The sequence below is a fragment of the Globicephala melas genome, chromosome 3 (genome assembly GCF_963455315.2).
Source record: "Globicephala melas chromosome 3, mGloMel1.2, whole genome shotgun sequence".
Taxonomy (NCBI): domain Eukaryota; kingdom Metazoa; phylum Chordata; class Mammalia; order Artiodactyla; family Delphinidae; genus Globicephala; species Globicephala melas.
Window position 1 is genome coordinate 46,829,223 of NC_083316.1, and position 22,754 is coordinate 46,851,976.

Sequence of the window (22,754 nt, forward strand, 5' to 3'; positions counted from 1 at the left end):
ATGAAAATTTATCCAGTTCATTCTCTAGATGGGAAGGTCTATAAAAATTCATGAGTTGAGAGAATACCAACAGAGATATTATAAGGAAAAGTACTTAAAAAAATTTTTTAAATAACCCCTGATTTAAAAATACACTATCAGTATAGACAATTTTATGTGCCTCTCCCCTTGTCTGTACCTTTACTTCTCATTCCTGGTTAGCATAAAAGCAGTGGCATTGATAGAGAGAACTGGGGTGGCTCAGAGATAATCAGGTCTGAAATTTACAAACCTCTAAAAAGTTAGCTCAACTGGTAAACCCACTGACAGGAGAAGGTACTTTGGAGACTTATGTTACTGGATTGGATGTTAAGAACAAACAGTATAAAATAAGCAAAATAGGAATAGTAAAGGGAGGAAAAATATTTTAAGTAAAATTAAAATTAGCTCCTAAGGTCTACGAAGAGCTGATTGGAACCTCAAAAATCATCACTGAGTTTCCCTAACATAAAATCTAGAAAATAGGAAATGAAGAGAAACGTGTTAACTGGATAGTTTTCAGTGTTATCCAGTTGGGAGAATATGTGGACTCCAGAATATCAGCCACCAATATCACAGTCACTTACTAATATCGTCCCTTAAAATTATCAGATTCACTGTTATGGACTGAATACTTGTGTCCTCCAAAATTCGCATGTTGAAATCCTAACCCCCAATGTAATTATATTGGAGGTGGGGCCTTTGTGAGGTAATCAGGGTTAGATGAGCTCATGAGGTGGGGTCCTTATGATGGGATTAGTGCCCTTATAAGAAGAGACACCAGAGAGCTTGCTCTCTCTCATCTACCACATGAGGACACAGTGAGAAGGCCAGTAAGAGAGCTCTTACCAGCGACCAAGTCAGCCAGCACTTTGATCTTGGACTTCAGCCTCCAGAATTGTGAGAAAATGAAATTCTCTTATTTAAGCCACGTAGTCTGCAGTATTTTGTTATGGCAGCCTGAGCTGATAATATACTCTTTTTGCCCCAATGCTGTGATTTTATATTTACCTGGGAACTGATTTTCAATTCAGTTTTATGAACGGTACAACATGACCTAGAATCAAAGAAACTCATAACTGATAGAAAACAGAACTCTTACCTAGTTTAACCACCCATCTTATGTCTGAATCTTTAACATGATATAGATATTGACTAAATGGTCTTGGAAGCTAGACTTGAACCCCTTTAGTGAGCAGAACTTGCTTCATTTCCAGGCATTTCCATTTGATCCATTTCTGGGCCAGATACTATCACTCTGCTCTGTAGCTACAAAAAAGCACTGCAAACCTCAAAATAGAGAGAATTTATCAAGCAACTTATTATGTGATAGGTGTTTTCACCTTCATTATGATATTTTTTCTATCTTACAGATAAAGACACTAAGGTTCAAAAAAAATTAAGTAATTTACTAACAGTCAGATCTTTAAACACCAGTGGATCTGGGGATTGACTCCACATCTCTGAACTCAACAACTATTCTATTTCACTGCACCAGTGATCTCTAAACGATACTGATTTTGAAAACAGATGACAGTAAAAGGTAAATATAAATAGAATTCCTAATATTTTCTTTTTAAAGCCACATTGGAGATTGCTGTACTATATCACATCAGCTCCCTTATACCAGGTAGACAATAAAAAGCTAGATCAGTGAAAGTATATCCATATTGAAAAATGCCAGAACCTAATGTTGGGAGATCATGATTATTATTCTGAATACAAAGACTAGTAAATCTATTATTTTAAAAATTATTTTCAACAGAAGTACAAGCTTCAAGAGTTAAATTTTTAACCTTGGAAGAGTCATACTATGTTAATATTTCACTGGAGAAATGCCAAGGAAAGCTTGAGTCACAGATGTGATGATAGGGTCACTGTAAATGGCTCCTTTCCCTTTGGAACCAATGGATTGAAAAGAGTCAACAGAGTTAACTCAGGTCACTAAAGGGCTGGGGTAGAGTAGTGACCACTGTAGCAAATTAAACTGTTTAATTAAAAACAGAGTTGTTGCTACAAGTGCTTTCATAAAACTTTCTAACAGCCTCAGAAAGGATATTCTATGCTAACTATTCTGTCTCTGTCCTAAATTGCTATGCTATGCAGGTAGCAGGGGAAAAAAAATTCTAGATGTTTACAACTAAATGCTGCTCTAGATTAAATGGCTTCATGAAAACATATCTGAGGCAGAAGAAGGCAAGTTTTAAATAGAGAAATCAGTTGATCCGTTATGATTCAGAATAGTAAATAAAAATAAAGCATCCCTTGTACATGGGATTTTCCAGCTATGAAACTTATAGGAGAGTAATAACTCACCAAACCTCATTTTACCAATCGTTATTTTGAGATAAAATGGTTTTACACTAAAATTTTAAATTTTCTAATTGTTGTGCAAATGTCACTTGTTCAGTCCCATTGAAGCAAAAGTCAGAACAGCAAGAATTGCCCCCAGATTACATAGATGGCAAAGACACTTCCTGAGGTTAACACAGAGAGAAATCTGTTTGAGCTCTGCCCTTTTGGACAGAGAACCAACACCCGGAAAAAAATATAGTCTTAAGCACCCCAAGAGGTATGAAACGCAACAGCTGTCATGTTAGAACTTTAATTATACCTGCAAAAATAAAATGCCAGTCCAATAAGAGGTGGCTTGAAAACTTTAAAAAGAGGTAAGGCCTTCATACCACAGAACTTACGGGAGAACCTTCTGCTTGCGGTAGCCAATGGGGCCATGCCTCACTTTGGTACTGTCCATATGCCCAGTTCCTCCCTTTTGTACCCACTGCAACCACAAATTATCCTCCAAAACCAGCAAAATGTTGCTTTAAGTAAAAAGTGGTTTGTTTATATTCTTATAGTTAACATTTTTCATGGATCCCTTCCAAATAAAGGAAGAATTCAGAGCATTTGTCATTAAAAAGGACACTGTACCAGGTCTTGAATGAGAGGAGAAAAATATGAACACTGCTTTAAATGTTCAAGAACAAATAAGGTGACTGTCTAAAGACGGTTTTTTTTCCCCCTCCTCTTTCATGTTCCTTAAGTTTTCACAATGACAGAAGCAAGATACATAGAGACACACAGGGAGGAGCAGAGCCCATTTTAACACTTAGAACATTCTGTTTGGATTTTTAAATGTCATAATGCCAAAGAAAAACATTCTCAGATTCTAAATCAAATTAATTCTTTCAACCTTCCTCATCAAAAACAGGAAATATCTACTTCTAAGTGCACAATTTTGGTCTCTGTTATAGCAAAGACTTAAGGGTGACATTCTTAAACCAGTGCAAAATAAAATTTTAAAACTCTGGGCTTCCCTGGTGGTGCAGTGGTTGAGAGTCCGCCTGCCGATGCAGGGGACACGGGTTCGTGCCCCGGTCCGGGAAGATCCCACATGCCGCAGGGCCGCTGGGCCCATGAGCCATAGCCGCTGAGCCTGCGCGTCCAGAGCCTGTGCTCTGCAACGGGAGAGGCCACAACAGTGAGAGGCCTGCGTATAGCAAAAAAAAAAAAAACCTCTAAAGTGACAAATTCTCACTAGGCAAAAAGTCTGGCTCTTTTCTCGGATAAACAGTAATCTGCTTAGAGTCATTTAATTAAGTGGAAGCACTTTCTTTATGCTAGTGGATTTTCAAGAAGCTAAGAAGCAGTGAAATGAGAGCTCTACTGTTTACATTTGGACAAGTGTATGTAACTCAGATTCTCTTAATCTGGGAAGCATGAGCCTTTCCACCAAGATGAAAATTTTTGCATAAAGCAAATATAAATAGGAAATCTAGCATCATGAAGTACTCGGAGGTCCTTAAAGTCACAGCTCAGTTAATCATTTGCCTTTAGAATATTTTCCTCCAAGAACAGGGAAATGTTTAATAATATATTTTTAATTATTCAAAATATTCTCCCTTTCACCTTTATACATATTTTTCACATCACATGTTTCTGAAATTTAATAAAAGAAGGAAGTATTATATGTATGGTTTGCTTTCAAATTTAACTTATAATATATAAGAAAAGCTCAGTAACAGAAAGATGTGTTTGCAGTTTGGTAATTTGTATGCAGGTCACCTCGCATTACAATGAGCAGCTCTATGATAATAGAAGGAATTCCAGGCTCCATGCCATGGCCCTTGATTTTACACAATAATCCATACAACTAAACACCAACAAGTAAAAAAAATGAATTTGGACATTCTCTCAGAATTTGTTGAATTTCCTTGGTTGGTTATTAAACAGGGTCAGTACTCAGTCCAAGAACTGGCATACTTCTGGGTACATCCTCATTTTTTAAAAAACCCTACGGGTACTATACTTCCCTCCCCATTACTCCTGCATTGCTCACCCTTAAAAGCTTGATGGTAATTAATTCTATAGAAAGAATTAAAAATGGCCTTGGGCCATCACCATAGAATCACTGGTTGTAACACAAAGCGTTCCCGTACTAGAGAAATGTGCTTGCATTTGTGTTTTCTCTCATGCCTTCAAATGAATGTTCCTACGTCATAACTACATCTGTTTAGATGCCTTTTTTCCCCTTGGGTAAATGAACAAAGGGACATGTTCTTAGAGCTTGCCTGATGGAAATTAACAGTCTACTTTCATCCCTGCCTTGTGTAGCTTTCTTTGAGTTGCTCTATTTGCTTATGCTCTCTTTCATAAGCTAATAGAAATCTAGAAATTATCACCACTTGGGCACCTTAAGAACACTGAGTGGAAATAAGACTTAATCTCCATCAGGGCCTTGAGGACTTTCACTAAAAAAAACCCAAAAAACAATTTAAAGGAGGAGATTAGAGGATTAAAGACACATGCCATGGTAGAAAGCTCATGGAAGTGATGACCCACCGATTAAGTATTCACATTATTCATCATGTACATGAACTTGCAGAATGTGATTGATTGAAGTACCTAGATGTAAGTTCAATTTATCCTTTTGAACTTGCCCAGAAAGTTTGATATTCAAGACATAAATTTCCTCAGTTTCAACTTTTTATATTTTCTGCATGCATCCAAAAATCAGGGTTTCCAATATCATACCAGTAGGCACATACAAATGAATGGTAAGGCATATAAACTGGCTGAAAGAGAATTCCCATCAAATGTCAACCAGGCCACAGAGACAAACAAGTCTTCATTTGTTAATAAGCTGCTACAGTCAGAGAACTGAAAGTTAACCAAGGGTTTCTCACAAGTCTCATCATGAAAGCACAGTATTAAAATCCAAAAGAAAACAGTAAAAAGTTGTGGGTACACAGTTTTAGAAAATAAATGAAAACAAAAAGTACTTACACTTTTGCTCCGAGAAAGCAAATCACAGGTATTTCTTTTCATGGTGGTGCTTTAAGTAATTCAAACAGGCAATAGTTGTTTTCAACGTCACTGCTCTCACTGCAACAATTATCCACTCAAAAGCCAATTGGCATTCTGAAGAGAAAGGCAAGGAAATGTTTAATCAAGTATATGATTAACACATGCTCTGAAATGCTGTCTTAGAGTAGGACAGTAATTCTTCAATTATTCATCAAAACAGGTTAAAATGGTGCTGTGTTTAAAGCAGTAAAAGTATACACGAGCAACATTTCCAAAACAGTTTTTGTTAAATGTAAGTTAGAGAAATCAGGCACCATCTGTTTCTCATTAAACATTCAAATGTACATTTCTAGTGGATGAAAAAAAAAAGGTATGGTAGCCACGACCTAAACTTACACGTATGAAATGAAAATGCATACTGATTTGTGTATGTGCTGATCTGGCTGGTATAGCTACGGACCCCTCAATTTTCCACTAAGGCAGGGGTCCCCAACCCCCAGGCCGTGGTACCATTCCACGGCCTGCTAGGAACCAGGCCGCACAGCAAGAGGTGAGTGGCGGGCCAGCGAGCGAAGCTTCATCTGCTGCTCCCCATGGCTTGCATTACCGCCTGAGCCGTTCCCCCACCCTCTTCCATGGAAAAACTGTCTTCCACGAAGCCCGTCCCTGGTACCAAAAATGCTGGGGACCGCAGCATTAAGGGATCGCTAAGTTAGCTTTGTTCACTGCTGGAATTTTACCTACATCTGCAAGCCCTCTGACCACCGCATAATGGTCTCTTGCTTCATTAGCGATAATCTACAGTACATGGAAGACATTCCAGTGGCTCTTCAGTAAACTTAGTGTAAACATACCCCTTCGGTTCAAAGAGGATGCAAGGAATGGTTGAGAGAAACTGTTTACCTAGTCAAGCAGCAACCATTAAAGAATTATTCTACAGCAGTTGCCACATGAATATGATATCCTCATTGCCTAACCTTCACTTTTGCCAGACATTAAGAAGAAAATTCTGTTTTGAGCTTCGAAGAAAGAGCACATAGAATAGTTAGATGTGTTGTGTTCATTTCTGATATTCAGCTATATCTGGACATGATTTACATACTTATAGGGCGTATTTGCATTTGTGTTGAAGTGCCTTTTGCCAAAGAAGCTACTCTGAGGGAAAGAGGATGAGGCAGGCAGGCCTGAAAAAACCACAAGAACTCTGACATTGTACGTATAGACTGGTCCTAACAGCATGTAGTTCTGTCACTTAGATTTGTTCTAAGCTTCTCAGAAGACTTGTGTCTGAGATTGAAGGAAAACAGTAACAGTGAGCAAGGTCTGAAAAAGTTTGTTTTGCTCAAATGATTGAAAAATATCAAAGTGCAAAGTAGTGTGAGTTACACACTGAAAAACATAAAACAAAATAACTATACAGACTTTTAAAAAAAACATACAAAAACTAAAGGAGAGAGGACTCCAGGGGAACACAGCGTCTGTGTGGGCCCGTGGGGGAGGCCAGCCTAAAGCAGCACGAGAACCCAGTGGTCCCCACGGGAGCGGACAGGGACCTTCACCCAGCAACCCGCAGTAGCGCCCTCTCAAGGCTCAAAGATTTGTCTGAACACGTGTGAGTCACCCCTCAAGATTTATGAAGATAAAAGGGAGATGCCTTTAAGGAGGCCAGAGATCCCACAACAGCAAAGTGGAGCTGGAGGCAGAGAAATAGAATTTACTTTTGCTAAGAATATCCCTAGATACGACTTGGGGACCCAAATGGCAGTGAGGAAGAAAGCCTGTTTCTGGGGTTGATGAAAACGCTTCCTGAGGTTAGAGAAAAATACACAATCAAATGTGAGTTGTTAGAATAAAAATAATTTCTTTGAGTATGCATGGATTTTGCTTAAGCGAGTGGGGATTGGAGGGAGGAGTTGACCCACAAATGCTAAGTTCTCAACTACTATACCTCCAGGAATTTAGTCATCTTTACTGATTAGTTATAATGCCAAGCATTTCATAAGTTCTCAGAAAATGTGAAATTATGTTATTCACCTAGATCAATTTAAGAAGTGAACAGAAATAATATAAACTGTGAACCAAATATTACATATCTAGGGAGGGGGAAAAAATCAGCTAAATGCTGTGGGAAGCTTACACACTATCAGAGAAAAACTCATTTGAAATATTTAATTATTCATTATTTAATGAGTACCCTTAAGGGTAACCATAGAATAGTTGCCCCAGTGGACTAGTGACTCAGTGGTTTTAAATTAACTAATCAGTCAAATCAGACAAATGATGGATTTGACCTGGTAAGATTTGCTGAATTAATCAGGTTTTTAACAAATTTTCCTTGACATATTTAAAGACCATCATTAAGAGGTACTTTCCTATAGGAATTTAGAACCTGTAGAAATCTGAATAGACAAAGGGATTTAACTGAAAACTGTTGGCTAAAGTGATGGCCCTTCTCAGCCTGTTTACCTAGGAGGCAGCAAGGCCTTGCTAAGAGTATGGATCTTGAAACCAAATAGACAGGTTAGAATTTCAACTCTCCAATGGCATTCTGTGTAGCATTAGGTAAGTTACTTAACCTCTCTGAGCTTTTTCCAGATCTGAAAAAGAGAGATAATAACACTCATGTGTGGAGGAGCTTCAAGAGGGCAGAAGGGTAAGACATGGAGATCACCTTCCTCCCCACAAATACATCAGAAATACATCTACATGTGGAACAACTCCTACAGAACACCTACTGAACACTGGCAGAAGACCTCAGACCTCCCAAAAGGCAAGAAACTCCCCACGTACCTGGGTAAGACACAAGAAAAAGGAAAAAACAGAGACAAAAGAATAAGGACGGGACCTGCACCAGTGGGGGGGAGCTGTGGAGGAGGAACGGTTTCCACACACTAGAAGCCCCTTTGCGGCGGAGACTGCTGGTGGCGGAGGGGGGAAGCTTCGGAGTCGCGGAGGAGAGCACAGCAACAGGGGTGCGGAGGGCAAAGCGGGGAGATTCCCACACAGAGGATCGGTGCCGACTTGCACTCACCAGCCCGAGAGGCTTATCGGCTCACCCGCCGGGATGGGCGGGGGCTGGCAGCTGAGGCTCGGGCTTCGGTCGGAGCGCCGGGAGAGGACTGGGGTTGGCGGCGTGAACACAGCCTGAAGGGGCTAGTGCGCCACAGCTAGCCGGGAGCCCGTGAAAAGGTCTGGAGCTGCCGAAGAGACAAGAGACTTTTTCTTGCCTCTTTGTTTCCTGGGGCGCGAGGGGAGGGGATTCAGAGCGCCGCTTAAAGGAGCTCCAGAGACGGGCACGAGCCGCGGCTATCAGCGCGGACTCCAGAGACGGGCATGAGACGCTAAGGCTGCTGCTGCCGCCACCAAGAAGCCAGTGTGCAAGCACAGGTCACTCTCCACACCTCACCTCCCGGGAGCCTGTGCAGCCCGCCACTGCCAGGGTCCCGTGATCCAGGGACAACTTCCCCGGGAGAACACATGGCGCGCCTCAGGCTGCTGCAACGTCACGCCGGCCTCTGCCGCCGCAGGCTCGCCCCGCATCCGTGCCCCTCCCTCCCCCTGGCCTGAGTGAGCCAGAGCCCCTGAATCGGCTGCTCCTTTAACCCCGTCCTGTCTGAGCGGGAACAGACGCTCTCGCGCAACATACACGCAGAGGCGGGTCCAAATCCAAAGCTGAACCCCGGAAGCTGTGCGAACAAAGAAGAGAAAGGGAAATCTCTCCCAGCAGCCTCAGGAGCAGCGGATTAAATCTCCATAATCCACTTGATGTACCCTGCATCTGTGCAATACCTGAATAGACAACGAGTCATCCCAAATTAAGGTGGTGCACTTTGGGAGCAACAATATATATATTTGTTTCCTTTTTCTCTTTTTGTGAGTGTGTATGTGTATGCTTCTGTGTGTGATTTTGTCTGTATAGCTTTGCTTTTACCATCTGTCCTAGGGATCTGTCTTTTTTTTTTTTTTACTTATAGCTTTAGCGCTTGTTATCATTGGTGGATTTCTTTTTTGGTTTGGTTGCTCTGTTCTTTCTCTTTATTACTTTTTAATATTTTTTAAATTTTTTAATAATTATTTTCATTTTTTTATTTTAATAACTTGATGCTATTTTATTTTTTTCTTTCTTTCTTTCTTTTTTTCTCCCTTTTATTCTGAGTCATGTGGATGACAGGGTCTTGGTGCTCTGGCCGGGTGTCAGGCCTGTGCCTCTGAGGTGGGAGAGCTAAGTTCAGGACATTGGTCCACCAGAGATTTCCCAGCTGCACATAATATCAAATGGCAAAAATCTCCCAGAGATCTCCATCTCAATGCTAAGACCCAGCTCCACTCAAAGACCAGCAAGCTACAGTGCTGAACATCCTATGCCAAACAACTAGCAAGACAGGAACACAACCCCACCCATTAGCAGAGAGGCTGCCCAAAATCATAATAAGGTCACAGACACCCCAAAACACACCACCAGACGTGGACCTGCCCACCAGAAAGACAAATTCCAGCCTCATCCACCAGAACACAGGCACTAGTCCCCTCTACCAGGAAGCCTACACAACCCACTAAACCAACTTTAGCCACTGGGGGCAGACACCAAAAAACAAAGGGAACTACGAACCTGCAGCCTGCAAAAAGGAGGCCCCAAACACAGTAAGTTAAGCAAAATGAGAAGACAGAGAAACACACAGCAGATGAAGGAGCAAAGTAAAAACCCATCAGACCAAACAAATGAAGAGGAAATAGGCAGTCTACCTGAAAAAGAATTCAGAGCAATAATAGTAAAGATGATCCAAAATCTTGGAAATAGAATGGAGAAAATACAAGAAACGTTTAACAAGGACCTAGAAGAACTAAAGAGCAAACAAACAATGATGAACAACACAATAAATGAAATAAAAAATTCTCTAGAAGGAATCAAAACCAGAATAACCGAGGCAGAAGAACGGATAAGGGACCTGGAAGATAAAATAGTGGAAATAACTATTGCAGAGCAGAATAAAGAAAAAAGAATGAAAAGAATTGAGGGCAGTCTCAGAGACCTGGGACAACATTAAATGCACCAACATTCAAATTATAGGGGTCCCAGAAGAAGAAGAGAAAAAGAAAGGGACTGAGAAAATATTTGAAGAGATTATAGTTGAAAACTTCCCTAATATGGGAAAGGAAATACTTAATCAAGTCCAGGAAGTGCAGAGAGTCCCATACAGGATAAATCCAAGGAGAAACATGCCAAAACACATATTAATCAAACTGTCAAAAATTTAATACAAAGAAAATATATTAAAAGCAGCAAGGGAAGAATGACAAATAACATACAAGGGAATCCCCATAAGGTTAACAGCTGATTTTTCAGCAGAAACTCTGCAAGCCAGAAGGGAGTGGCAGGACATATTTAAAGTGATGAAAGGGGAAAACCTACAACCAAAATTACTCTACCCAGCAAGGATCTCATTCAGATTTGATGGAGAAATTAAAACCTTTACAGGCAAGCAAAAGCTAAGAGAATTCAGCACCACCAAACCAGCTTTACAACAAATGCTAAAGAAACTTCTCTAGGCAGGAAACACAAGAGAAGGAAAAGACCTACAATAACAAACCCAAAACAATTAAGAAAATGGTAATAGGAACATACATATCGATAATTACCTTAATAGTTAATGGATTAAATGCTCCAACCAAAAGACATAGACTGGCTGAATGGATGTAAAAACAAGACCCTTATGTATGCTGTCTACAAGGGACCCACTTCACACCCAGGGACACATACAGACTGAAAGTGAGGGGATGGAAAATGATATTACATGCAAATGGAAATCAAAAGAAAGAGAGTTTAATTAAGGAAACACTCCCATTTACCACTGCAATATAAAGAATAAAATACCTAGGAATAAACCTACCTAAGGAAACAAAATACCTGTATTCAGAAAACTATAAGACACTGATGAAAGAAATTAAAAATGATACACGTAGATGGAGAGATATACCATGTTCTTGAATTGGAAGAATCAACATTGTGAAAAAAGACTATACTACCCAAAGCAATCTACAGATTCAATGCAATCCCTATCAAACTACCAATGGCATTTTTCACAGAACTAGAACAAAAAATTTCACAATTTGTATGCAAACACAAAACACCCCGAATAGCCAAAGCAGTCTTGAGAAAGAAAAACGGAGCTGGAGGAATCAGGCTCCCTGTATTCGGACAAGACTACAAAGCTACAGTAATCAAGACAGTATGTTACTGGCACAAAAACAGAAATATAGATCAATGGAACAGGATAGAAAGCCCAGAGATAAACCCAAACACATATGGTCACCTTATTTTTGATAAAGGAGGCAAGGATATACAATGAAGAAAAGACAGCCTCTTCAATATGTGGTGCTGGGGAAACTGGACAGCTACATGTAAAAGAATGAAATTAGAACACTCCCTAACACCATACACAAAAATTAACTCAAAATGGATTAAAGACCTAAATGTAAGGCCAGACACTATAAAACTCTTAGAGGAAAACATAGGCAGAACACTGTATAACATAAATCACAGCAAGATCCTTTTTGACCCACTTCCTAAAGAAATGGAAATAAAACCAAAAATAAACTAATCGGACCTAATGAAACTTAAAAGCTTTTGCACAGCAAAGGAAAACACAAATAAGATGAAAAGACAACCCTCAGAATGGGAGAAAATATTTGCAAATGAAGCAAATGACCAAGGGTTAATCTCCAAATTTTACAAGCAGCTCATGAAGCTCAGTATCAAAAACAACAAACAACCCAGTCCAAAAATGGGCAGAAGACCTAAATAGACATTTCTCCAAAGAAGATATACAGATTGCCAACAAGCACATGAAAGAATGCTCAACATCATTAATTATTAGAGAAATGCAAATCAAAACTACAATGAGATATCATGTCACACCAGTCAGAATGGCCATCATCAGAAAATCTACAAACAGGGGCTTCCCTGATGGCACAGTGGTTGAGAGTCTGCCTGCCCATGCAGGGGACACGGGTTTGTGCCCCGGTCTGGGAAGATCCCACATGCCGTGGAGTGGCTAGGCCCATGAGCCATGGCTGCTGAGCCTGCACGTCTGGAGCCTGTGCTCCGCATCGGGAGAGGCCACAGCAGTGAGAGGCCCGCGTACCGCAAAAAAAAACAAAACATCTGCAAACAATAAATGCTGGAGAGGGTGTGGAGAAAAGGGAACCCTCTTGCACTGTTGGTGGGAATGTAAATTGATACAGCCACTATGGAGAACAGTATGGAGGTTCCTTAAAAAACTAAAAATAGAACTACGATAGGACCCAGCAAGCCCACTACTAGGCATATACCCTGAGAAAACCATAATTCAAAAAGAGTCATGTATCACAATGTTCATTGCAGCTCCATTTACAGTAGCCAGGACATGGAAGCAACCTAAGTGTCCATCAACAGATGAATGGATAAAGAAGATGTGGCACATATATACAATGGAATATTACTCAGCCATAAAGAGAAACGAAATTCAGCTATTTGTAGTGATGTGGATGGACCTAGAGTCTGTCATACAGAGTGAAGTAAGTCAGAAAGAGAAAGACAAATACCATATGCTAACACATATATACGGAATCTAAAAATATATATATATATATATGGTCATGAAGAACCTAGGAACAGGTTGGGAATAAAGACGCAGACCTACTAGAGAATGGACTTGATGACAATGGGGAGGGGGAAGGGTAAGCTGGGACAAAGTGAGGGAGTGGCATGGACATATATACACTACCAAATGTAAAAACGATAGCTAGTGGGAAGCCGCCACATAGCACAGGGAGATCAGCTCGGTGCTTTGTGACCACCTAGAGGGGTGGGATAGGGAGGGTGGGAGGGAGGGAGACACAAGAGGGAAGAGATATGGAGATATATGTATATGTATAGCTGAAGCACTTTGTTATAAATCAGAAACTAACATACCATTGTAAAGCAATTATACTCCAATAAAGATGTTAAAAAAAAAAAAAAATCTGCCTGCCAACGCAGGGGACACAGGTTCGAGCCCTGGTCTGGGAAGATCCCACATGCTGTGGAGCAGCTAAGCCCTTGTGCCACAACTACTAAGACTGCACTCTAGAGCCCGCGAGCCACAACTACTGAGCCTGCATGCTGCAACTACTGAGCCTGTGCTCTAGAGCATACAAGCCACAGCTGCTGAGCCTATGAGCCACGGGGCTGAGCCCGCATGCCACAACTACTAGAGCCCATGCTCCACAACAAGAGAAGCCACAACAATGAGAAGACCGTGCACTGCAACTAGAGAAAGCCCACACACAGCAATGAAGACCCAAGGCAGCCAAAAATAAATAAAACAAATAATTTTTTAAAAAAATTAAAATATAAATAAATAAAAATTTAAAAATAAATGTGATGAGAAACTATGGGAGGATTCTGAGCAGGGGAAGGATATGATCTGACTTAAACTTTAAGTGGCCCAAATAATCCAGATAATTATAATCTGGATTCGAGTAATCCAGATCATTCTGGATGTTGTATGGACAGTGGACCATGGGAGGGTATCAGGAAGATGAGTCAGAAGGCCTTTGCCATGAGGCCTCTCATGGTTGATTTCTTCTGATGAGAGGTTAATCTCCAAATAAAGTGTTATTTATATGTGGTCAAAAAAGAAATACTCGGGCTACCCTGGTGGCGCAGTGGTTGAGAGTCCGCCTGCCGATGTAGGGGACACGGGTTCGTGCCCCGGTCCGGGAAGATCCCACATGCCGCGGAGCGGCTGGGCCTGTGAGCCATGGTCGCTGAGCCTGCGCGTCCGGAGCCTGTGCTCCGCAACGGGAGAGGCCACAACAGTGAGAGGCCCACGTACCCCAAAAAGAAAAAATATATATATACTCATGTGTGTTTGAGTTTAAATGAACTAACGTGTATACAGCAGTGTCGAGAGTACAGTTGTCACATAGACAATGCTTGACTATCACCATCATTATCATTGTCATCGTCCATCATTACTACATTTTTCTCCTCTTAATATCAAATGACAAGCAACCACACATTTTTCCCCTAGAAGTTCCAAACTCTTTTAAATAAAAGAATCTTGGGCAAATATACTTTCAATTAAGCAGTAATAAATAATGTATCCGTTCAGGTCCCATGAGTAACAGATAGCACACTCATATTAGGATCATTTAAGGAGGGTTTAGTAAAGAGACAATCTTAAAAGATGTGCGTAGAATAGAGGAATCCACGAAGGATGGTGAAGTAGCTGGAGCTAGCAATAATGGAGTTATTACCACCGCAGCCTAAAGGGACAAGGAGAGGGATGGGTCAATAGTCCCTAGGAGGAGACAGTCATAGAGTGGGCTGCCTTGAGAAGGGAGGTTATTATCTGGGATGCAGCTAGCCTCAGGTGACCCTGAAGGGAAAGAGATGAGGGAATGAACTTCATTTCACTCTCCTCCATCCCTCTGATGTCCTGCCGGGACTCCCCATCAGGTAAATGCAACAAAGCCAGAGGGCAAATAAAGCTGCTGCCTGCACCTCAGTGTAGGGTACACCTCCCAGGGCAAAAAGCCTGCTAGGGTCGGGCAGGGAGAAGGGTGAAGCTGGAGGGGACATGAAAATCTGATCTGCAGTCTATGAAGAAGACGGTACTTTTCTGATATCTCATCTCATCGGAAGAAAAACATCTATCATTTATCTTTAATCCTCCCAACAACTCTTGAGATAGATACTGTTATTATCCCCATTGCACAAAAGAGCTCCAAGAAGTAAACTGCCCAGTAAATAGTAGCAGAACCAGGATTCAAACCTGATTTGTCTGACTTCAAAGTCCATGTTTTTGCCTACCCTGACATCTTGCTTTGCTGCCAAAATCATGGACCAATGCATTTTTTTATTGGAATGTAGTCGATTTACAATGTTGTGTTAGTTTCATTTGTACAGCACAGTGACTCAGATAGATAGATAGATAGATAGATAGAGATATAGGTATTCTTTTTCAGATTTTTTTCCATTATAGGTTATTACAAGATACTGAATATAGTTCCTTGTGCTGTAATTAGGTCCTTGTTATTTATCTATTTTACATATAGTAATCTGTATTTGTTAATCCCAAAGTTATAATTTATCCTTCCCCCCTGCTTTCCCCTTTGGTAATCCTAAATTTGTTTTCTATGTCTGTGGGTCTATTCCTGTTTTGTAAATATATGATATCGCTTATATGTGGAATCTAAAAAAAAAAAAAGATACAAATGAACCAATGCATTTTAATTATCAACAAGTGGTAACCTTTGCAAGCATCAAAGCTGAACCTAAACAAAAGAATGTTTGATAAAAAAGGTCTCCTCTCAGGAAGGCAGTTATCTTCGCTCCTACAAATTCCTGCCTCAGCAAAGACCATGCAGTGAGACAGCAGAAATGCTTTCTCCCTCCAGGTGCACTAAAAAGCCAACCAGGTGGGGGAAGACCCGCACAGGCAATTTCATTACTAGAGGAGTTTCCACATAAAAGTTAATTAGGGAGAAAGAAGAGTCGGCTCCTGCAGAGAAAACACTTCAGAAATAAAAATGAAGAGAGCATCTAAGTCAGGTACAGGGTGCTGGCACATTCAGAGACAGAATCTGAGCTGGAGCATGGGGATAAATTTTGCTACTTCGATGCAAGGAAAGGGAGTTAAAACAGGATCTTTCCTAGAGACTGAGGATTTATAGAGTGGAAACGCCTCACCGTACACCTCACCGGTCAGCCTCCTGAACTGGGCATCAGAAGAAATTGGTTCCACTTGCATCACTGAGTCGTATACACAAGCTGGATGGCGTTAGGAAAATCCCTTATCTTTTTTCTTCTACCACTTACTTGCTTCTCTGTAAAGATAACAATATTTCTACAACCCAACTCATGGGGTTATTATGGGGGTGAATTAGATAATGTCTGAGAAAGTTTTCTGGAAGATATAAAGTTCCCTGCAAATGTCAGTTAATTCTATTCATTTAAACATCAAATGTGTCAATGCACTCTAAATATGAGTGGAAAAGGGTTCTAACTATCTGCAAATACTAGAGAGGCTAGTAAGTGTATTTTATATATTTCAGAGGAATTTTTTTTTATTCTTTACCTCCTTTGGAACTCATTTTTTCTTCTGCTTGATAATGTATGTTGTGATTGCTGAATTATAAAGCCACTCAAATGCATTAATTTAAAATATACATTTATTGAGCATCTCATATGTGCCTGGTAGTGTACTAATCTCTCAGATATCCACCAAACTTTCTAGATTCAGGGAGAAAGGATTATTAGGGTGCAGTTGCCTATGAATGATCAAGGGATAATATATTTTTCTCCGATTTAATGTCTTCTCTACCTCATCAAGATAGATTTGTCTACGGCTGCATAAAATAGACATGAAAGTAAAAACAGGATAGGCATTCTCTTTCCTTGACTAGATTCTAATCTAGAAAGAAAAATGCTAGATATGGCACATATGAAAAAAGAAAAAAGGTCTGATCAGGGCTTCCCTGGTGGCGCAGTGGTTGAGAGTCCGCCTGCCGATGCAGGGGACACGGGTTCGTGCCCCGGTCCGGGAAGATCCCACATGCCGCGGAGAGGCTGGGCCCGTAAGCCATGGCCGCTGAGCCTGCGCGTCCAGAGTCTGTGCTCCGCAAAAACGTCTGATCACTATAAAAGACAGTCACAATGAACTGCAATAAAAACAAGCTCAATTTACCAAGAATCATCCACCAAAATACGTGCAGGCAAGAAATTAGGAGGCAGCAATGCAAGAACTAAATACTACAAACATTAAAAGAAAAGAAGCCTATGAGGGGATAAAAATCAGACTTTTCATGAAAGTTTGAGTTTTTGCCATAGCTCCTAAGTGCCCACTAATTTTCCCTCCCCACACATAAGGTGGGTAACTTAGACATTTGCCCCAGTGTCCCTCTGCTAAATCTGTGATAGAGACAAAGGAAGAACGTAGAGTTCTACTTTCTAAAGTTGTGAATTAAGAGAAAGGGCACCTTCTTAGTCCAGATCTAAACATTACCATAGTAGTTTCCTGCTATTTATATCTCCTTTTTTCTAGGGTACCCTGTGGAGGCTGTCTGTTATCTGAGCGCCTGCTAGAAGCTGTAGAATCTAGAAAGAGTTCACAGTATGATGGGGAAATTGAGGTATAAGAATGTACATAATCTGCCTAAGATCACAGAGCTACCTCCTGGGACAAGGCAGGAATTAGACTGAGGCTTCTGCACTGTGTCCAGTGCTCTGTCCAGCTGATGAATCTGCCCTGTGCAGTGGTTCTCTTTAAACTTGCTCCGTAGGCCAACCCACCTACCCCTTTCAGTGTGCCCAGCAAAGCTCAACAACTTGGTTCTTGCTAGAGTCAGTGCAATCCACCTACAACACAAGGATGGCGCTGTATTACCAGGTCACAGCTCCTGCTCTGGAGGGTGGGCCCCTTCAGTGACCTCTGCCTGGACCCAGAGGTGTTTCAATCAGAGGACCCAGGTAATGTGTGATTTACATCTTTAGTCTGACCTTGTCTCACACTCTATTCCCCAACACAAACCATCCACCCTCGTCTGAATGGTCTAATCCCTCCAACACCTTAGCCATGTGCATTTCCATCTCCTATCCCTATGTATACATTCTTAGTGTTCTTCTATCCTCCACCTTTCCGAATTTTTCTATTCTTCGAGGTCCCGCAAAAGTTCTACCTTTTACTGACAATTTGCCCTGTGGCTCCAAGTCACACAGTTTTCTGCTGTCTCTGAATTCTGACAATAAAGGCTATGTTGCACCACAAAATCATATACTATCTTCCATTTTTTTCACTAATTGTTTTATAGGTTTAATTTTTGCTTCCTCAACTGGGGGTTGAAAAAAGTACATTTTAATGCCTTTTCCACGCTGCAGGTTATATGATTGTAAAATACGAATTCTAAAGGTTGAGAGTAATTCGTTATCATTCCTTTTGCCCTTTCTATAGTGTTTAACATAGTGTTGAACACTCAGCAACCACTTAACAAAATATATTTTAAAAATAGAAGTATAGGGCTTCCGTGGTGGCGCGGTGGTTGAGAGTCCGCCTGCCGATGCAGGGGACACGGGTTCGTGCCCTGGGCCGGGAAGATCCCACATGCAGCTGAGCGGCTGGGCCCGTGAGCCATGGCCGCTGAGCTTGCACGTCCGGAGCCTGTGCTCTGCAACTGGAGAGTCCACAACAGTGAGAGGCCCGCGTACCGCAAAAAAAAAAAAAAAAAAAAAATAGAAGTATAAATCCATAAGAAAAACATGAGCATTTAAATTAATAAGCAGTATAAAACTGGAAATAAAAGTATATCAAAATGTGGAAAATATTCAACCTCAGTATTTACGAAAGAGATGAAAATTAAAATCTCAAGGTTTTTGCTTGTGTTGCTTACAAATCAGCAGAATTAAGTTTTTTAAAATAAAATGCTTGGTAGTGGTGTTTATATGATGAAATATGCAATTCATATATTACTTATCAGATTCAAACTAACATAATTCTTTGGAAAGGAGTTTGATAATAAAGTACCATAAACTATAATGGTGTTGTATATTTTGACATAGTAATTCAGGAAGTAACATGAAATATGCAAAGGCATTAGCAGCATTGCTAATCATAATTATAAAAATTTGGAAACAATTTAGATGTCCAGTAGTAACGGAATAGCCAAATAAAATACAAGAAACCTCATGGTGTACCATGCAGCTAAAAATAGGTTTTTATAAGATATTTTAATTACAAGAGAAAATTCTGCTATGATGTTAAATGAAAAGAGCAAGATTAAAGTTGTATATAAAGTGTGATCCTCTCTCATACCCTGATTCTCTTGTGCTTCAAATTTATGCATTTGAAAGCCTGCCAGATGTCTCCACTTGGAAGATCCACAAACATCTCAAATACAACATGTCCGTGTATGAACTCAATATTTTTTCTTTCTTCACTCCCAAATACATTCCTTCTTGTATCTTGTCCCTCTCAGTTACTGGTACCACCATCCGCCCAGCTACCCCAGCCAGAATCCTGAGCCTCTCCCACTCCCTGGTCACCTGTGCTCAATCAGTGGTCACGTCCTGCCAGAGTACCTGGCAAAGATTGCTCAGCTCTATCCTCTCTTTGCAGGTTTCCCACCACTACGATCTTTCAGAGTTCTACCTACACCATTTCAGCTACATTGTAATACGCCTCCTTGTCATCAACACTGCCTGCTGTCCCTCCATACAGCATATTTCACTCATTTGTTATACTGAACCACCTGTAGTCCCCACACACACTCTGTGCTGCTTCCTGCCCCTGTGTTCTTGTTCTTTTCCTCTTCCACTTCCCTATATCCCCTTCCTTCCTTCTTTACTTGACTATTTCTGCTTCAAGACTCAGCTGAAATGTCACCTCCTCCTGGAAGAGTTTCCTGATTCTCCCACTATCCCCAGCCCGGTCCCCACTGCCAACCTTGACCAAGGTCCCTCTCCTCTCCCCGCCCACAATGCCTTCTGAATGCCCCCAAATGCATATATGCCAAGTTATACTGCAATGATCTGTGTCTCACTGTCACTGCCATTCTAGACTCTAAGACCCTTGAGGGTAGATAACATTTCATGTTTGTATACACGATCACCACATAACATACCCTCAATATATATTTTACTGAATTCTGCCAAACTGAACTGATTCCCCTGGCTAGAATTATGAGAAGGAAAGCACATTTCGTCTCTACACTAAAAAAAAAAAAAAACAAATATTTCCCTTTGTAGTTTATACCCATCCCAAACCATCATTCTATTGCCTTCTCCTCCCCCCAAATAATAACAGCAGTCCCTCTTCTTCATTCACCAGACATTTACTAGACACTTGTGGTACCCAGTCAACTGTGCTAGGGTCCAGGGCTGCAAAGATAAATATGATAAAATCTCTCTCTGCAAGGAGCTCGCAGACTAGAGGGAGAGAGAGACGAACAGCACAACACAGTAAGTGCTCTGACAGAGGCTCAGAATAGCTGGTGTGGGACCCAGAGGAGGCAGAAAGTGATTCATACGCCTCATGGCTTCAAAGTCTGTTCCGAGTTATTCTGCTCTTGCGAATGCTTTGCTTTAAGTTATTCAAATACCACTTCATATACTGATGTTCTTCCCCAGGTAGAGTGAAAGGAACATGGAAGTTCGGCCAGGCAGTTCCTTTCATCTCTTTTGCACATCTGGTCAGACCTCTGTCTCTGCAGAGGAGGCGGCTATGGAACTCCACACCCAGAAAACGTTCTGTACATGCCCCTCGAATGTATAATATACAGGTGATCACACTCACGTAAGAGAACACAAGCCACTTTTGATTTCAGCACGAAATTATTATAAAATAACTGATGTTTTGGAAAATGAAAGCACATCATTTGGCTCCTAGGTAGCTCAATGCTTCAATTCCAAGGGTATGGCAATGCCAAAACACCCACTCTTTCAACACTTCCCCTGACCAGTATTTCAAAATAGCCCAGCTGAGTTGTTTAGCAGCAAATAAATTACCTCTTTCTAGGATTCCATGATTTGCGGCCTTTCCCCCACCTGAAATAATTGCAGCTCCCTAAAATACCATTTTCCCATAAATACAAGGCCAGGGACTTTCCAATTCATCTCTCACAAGTGTAAGGTCTGTTACTTGAGAATACCTTACTCTGGTTTTAGCTTCCTGCTGAAGTAGGAAAGTTACAACAGAAGCTTCTTTTCAACAACTTTTCTAACCATATCCCTCCCACTTCCTCATTATGGTGCCCTTGCAGGCCTGGGCAGTGGGAGGTGACTAGAGCAGTTTTGTCATGTGAACCATAGGACAGCATGGTACGTAGTCTGCTGGCCTGAGGCCAAGATGGAAAGAGCCTCTGGGATGTGTCATTGCCAGCTAAATTATAACAGATCCATTGAGAGCCTCAGGACAAAAACCCCTGAGTCATCATGTGGGGAAACAAAATGACAGCAAGACAATTTTCACAAAATCTCTGGTTTAAGCAGCTCACTACCTACAAACGAAGGTGGAGTTCACTGAAGCACTGAGGTTTCTGCTTTTTCAATACTTTCCTGCCCCATATCAGATTAAAGTAAAAGTCCACCATCTGAGTACTTTTAAATTTGAGAAGCATTCGAATGGCACTGTCATTGAAGGCTGTAGGATGTATGCACAGACTGTGGTCTACAAATGATGCATTACAAATCATAATCAGTACTTTTCATCATGAGATGAAACATAGTGGAACATGTTCTCAGTTCTGGAACATGCACCATTCTCTCTCTCTAGTTAAAACAAGAAAAACATTATGTAGGTGATAGATGGATGGATGGATGGATGGACGGATGGACAGACAGATGAGAGAGGCAGACAGAAAGGGAGCTGGGGAGAAGAAGAGGGAGAGGGAGAAGAACAGACACCCACGTCATATATCCTGAATTCTATTATGTAAAGCTTTCCAAATCTGAGCTGTAGAACTCTCATCTCTAAAGTTACAGTGAGCCAGACCCTTTCAGAAGTTTCTTTTTAAACCAACACATCCCTTTGTTCTTTAGTTGCTTCCATTTATCTGTTAGCTATGAATCCTACCTTTTATTTTCCTGCAAAATCTACACTGTGAAAAACTCCCTTAAGACAAATTACAGGGACTTCCCTGGTGGTGCAGTGGTTAAGAATTCGCCTGCCAATGCAGGGGACATGGGTTCGATCCCTGGTCCAGGAAGGTACCACATGCCACGGAGCAACTAAGCCCGTGTGCCACAACTACTAAGCCCGAGTGCCACAACTACTGAAGCCCGTGCACCTAGAGCCCATACTCTGCAACAAGAGAAGCCCGCGCACGGCAACAAAGAGTAGCCCCCGCTCGCCGCAACTAGAGAAAGCCCACACGCGGCAATGAAGACCCAACGCAGCCAAAAATAAAAAGTAATTAATTAATTAATTTAGAAAAGGGGGAAAAATCTTTAAAAAAAAAAGAGACAAATTATAACTGAATTATCTTAAGACCTAGTAGTGCTATTGGTTTAGATTACATGGGATACAATTAGAATTTGAAGAAAACAAAATAAAAAGGTTAAAAGAGACTAGGGCCATTGGCAGAGCACCACGCAGATCTCACCGAAGGCAGGCGTATGAAAGCTTTTCTAATGAGGCTTCAATAGAACAAGTTTTATCCTAGCATCCTGTAACTCAGTACCCTCAAGCTATCATCTCTCCCTGATTAACAATTGCTACCCAAGGAATCATTGCCTGAAAATTGTATAAACAGCAACAAAACAAGGCACAAAATGAAAAAGTTCAATGTTAACTAAAATAAACATAAACAAGGAAATTAAAATAACCAAGAAACCAATGACTAGGAGTAAAAACCCAAACCAACGGGTTCTCTGCCCCTTACAAAGTGACGACCTATTATCATCCTTCAAGGGA

At 41.0% G+C, this 22,754-nt stretch overlaps 1 protein-coding gene across 5 annotated transcripts in view; it reads right to left on the reverse strand.

The window, feature by feature from the left end:
- Positions 1-22,754, reverse strand: part of PDE4D (phosphodiesterase 4D) — a 1,450,167-nt gene that overhangs the window by 1,115,679 nt on the left and 311,734 nt on the right. For all 5 annotated transcript variants that reach the window (XM_060295794.1, XM_060295795.1, XM_060295798.1 and 2 more), the window contains one exon: positions 5,305-5,439. In XM_060295794.1, coding sequence (XP_060151777.1) covers positions 5,305-5,346 — 42 coding nt within the window. In that variant the 5' untranslated portion in view covers positions 5,347-5,439. The remainder of the gene's footprint in view (positions 1-5,304; positions 5,440-22,754) is intronic.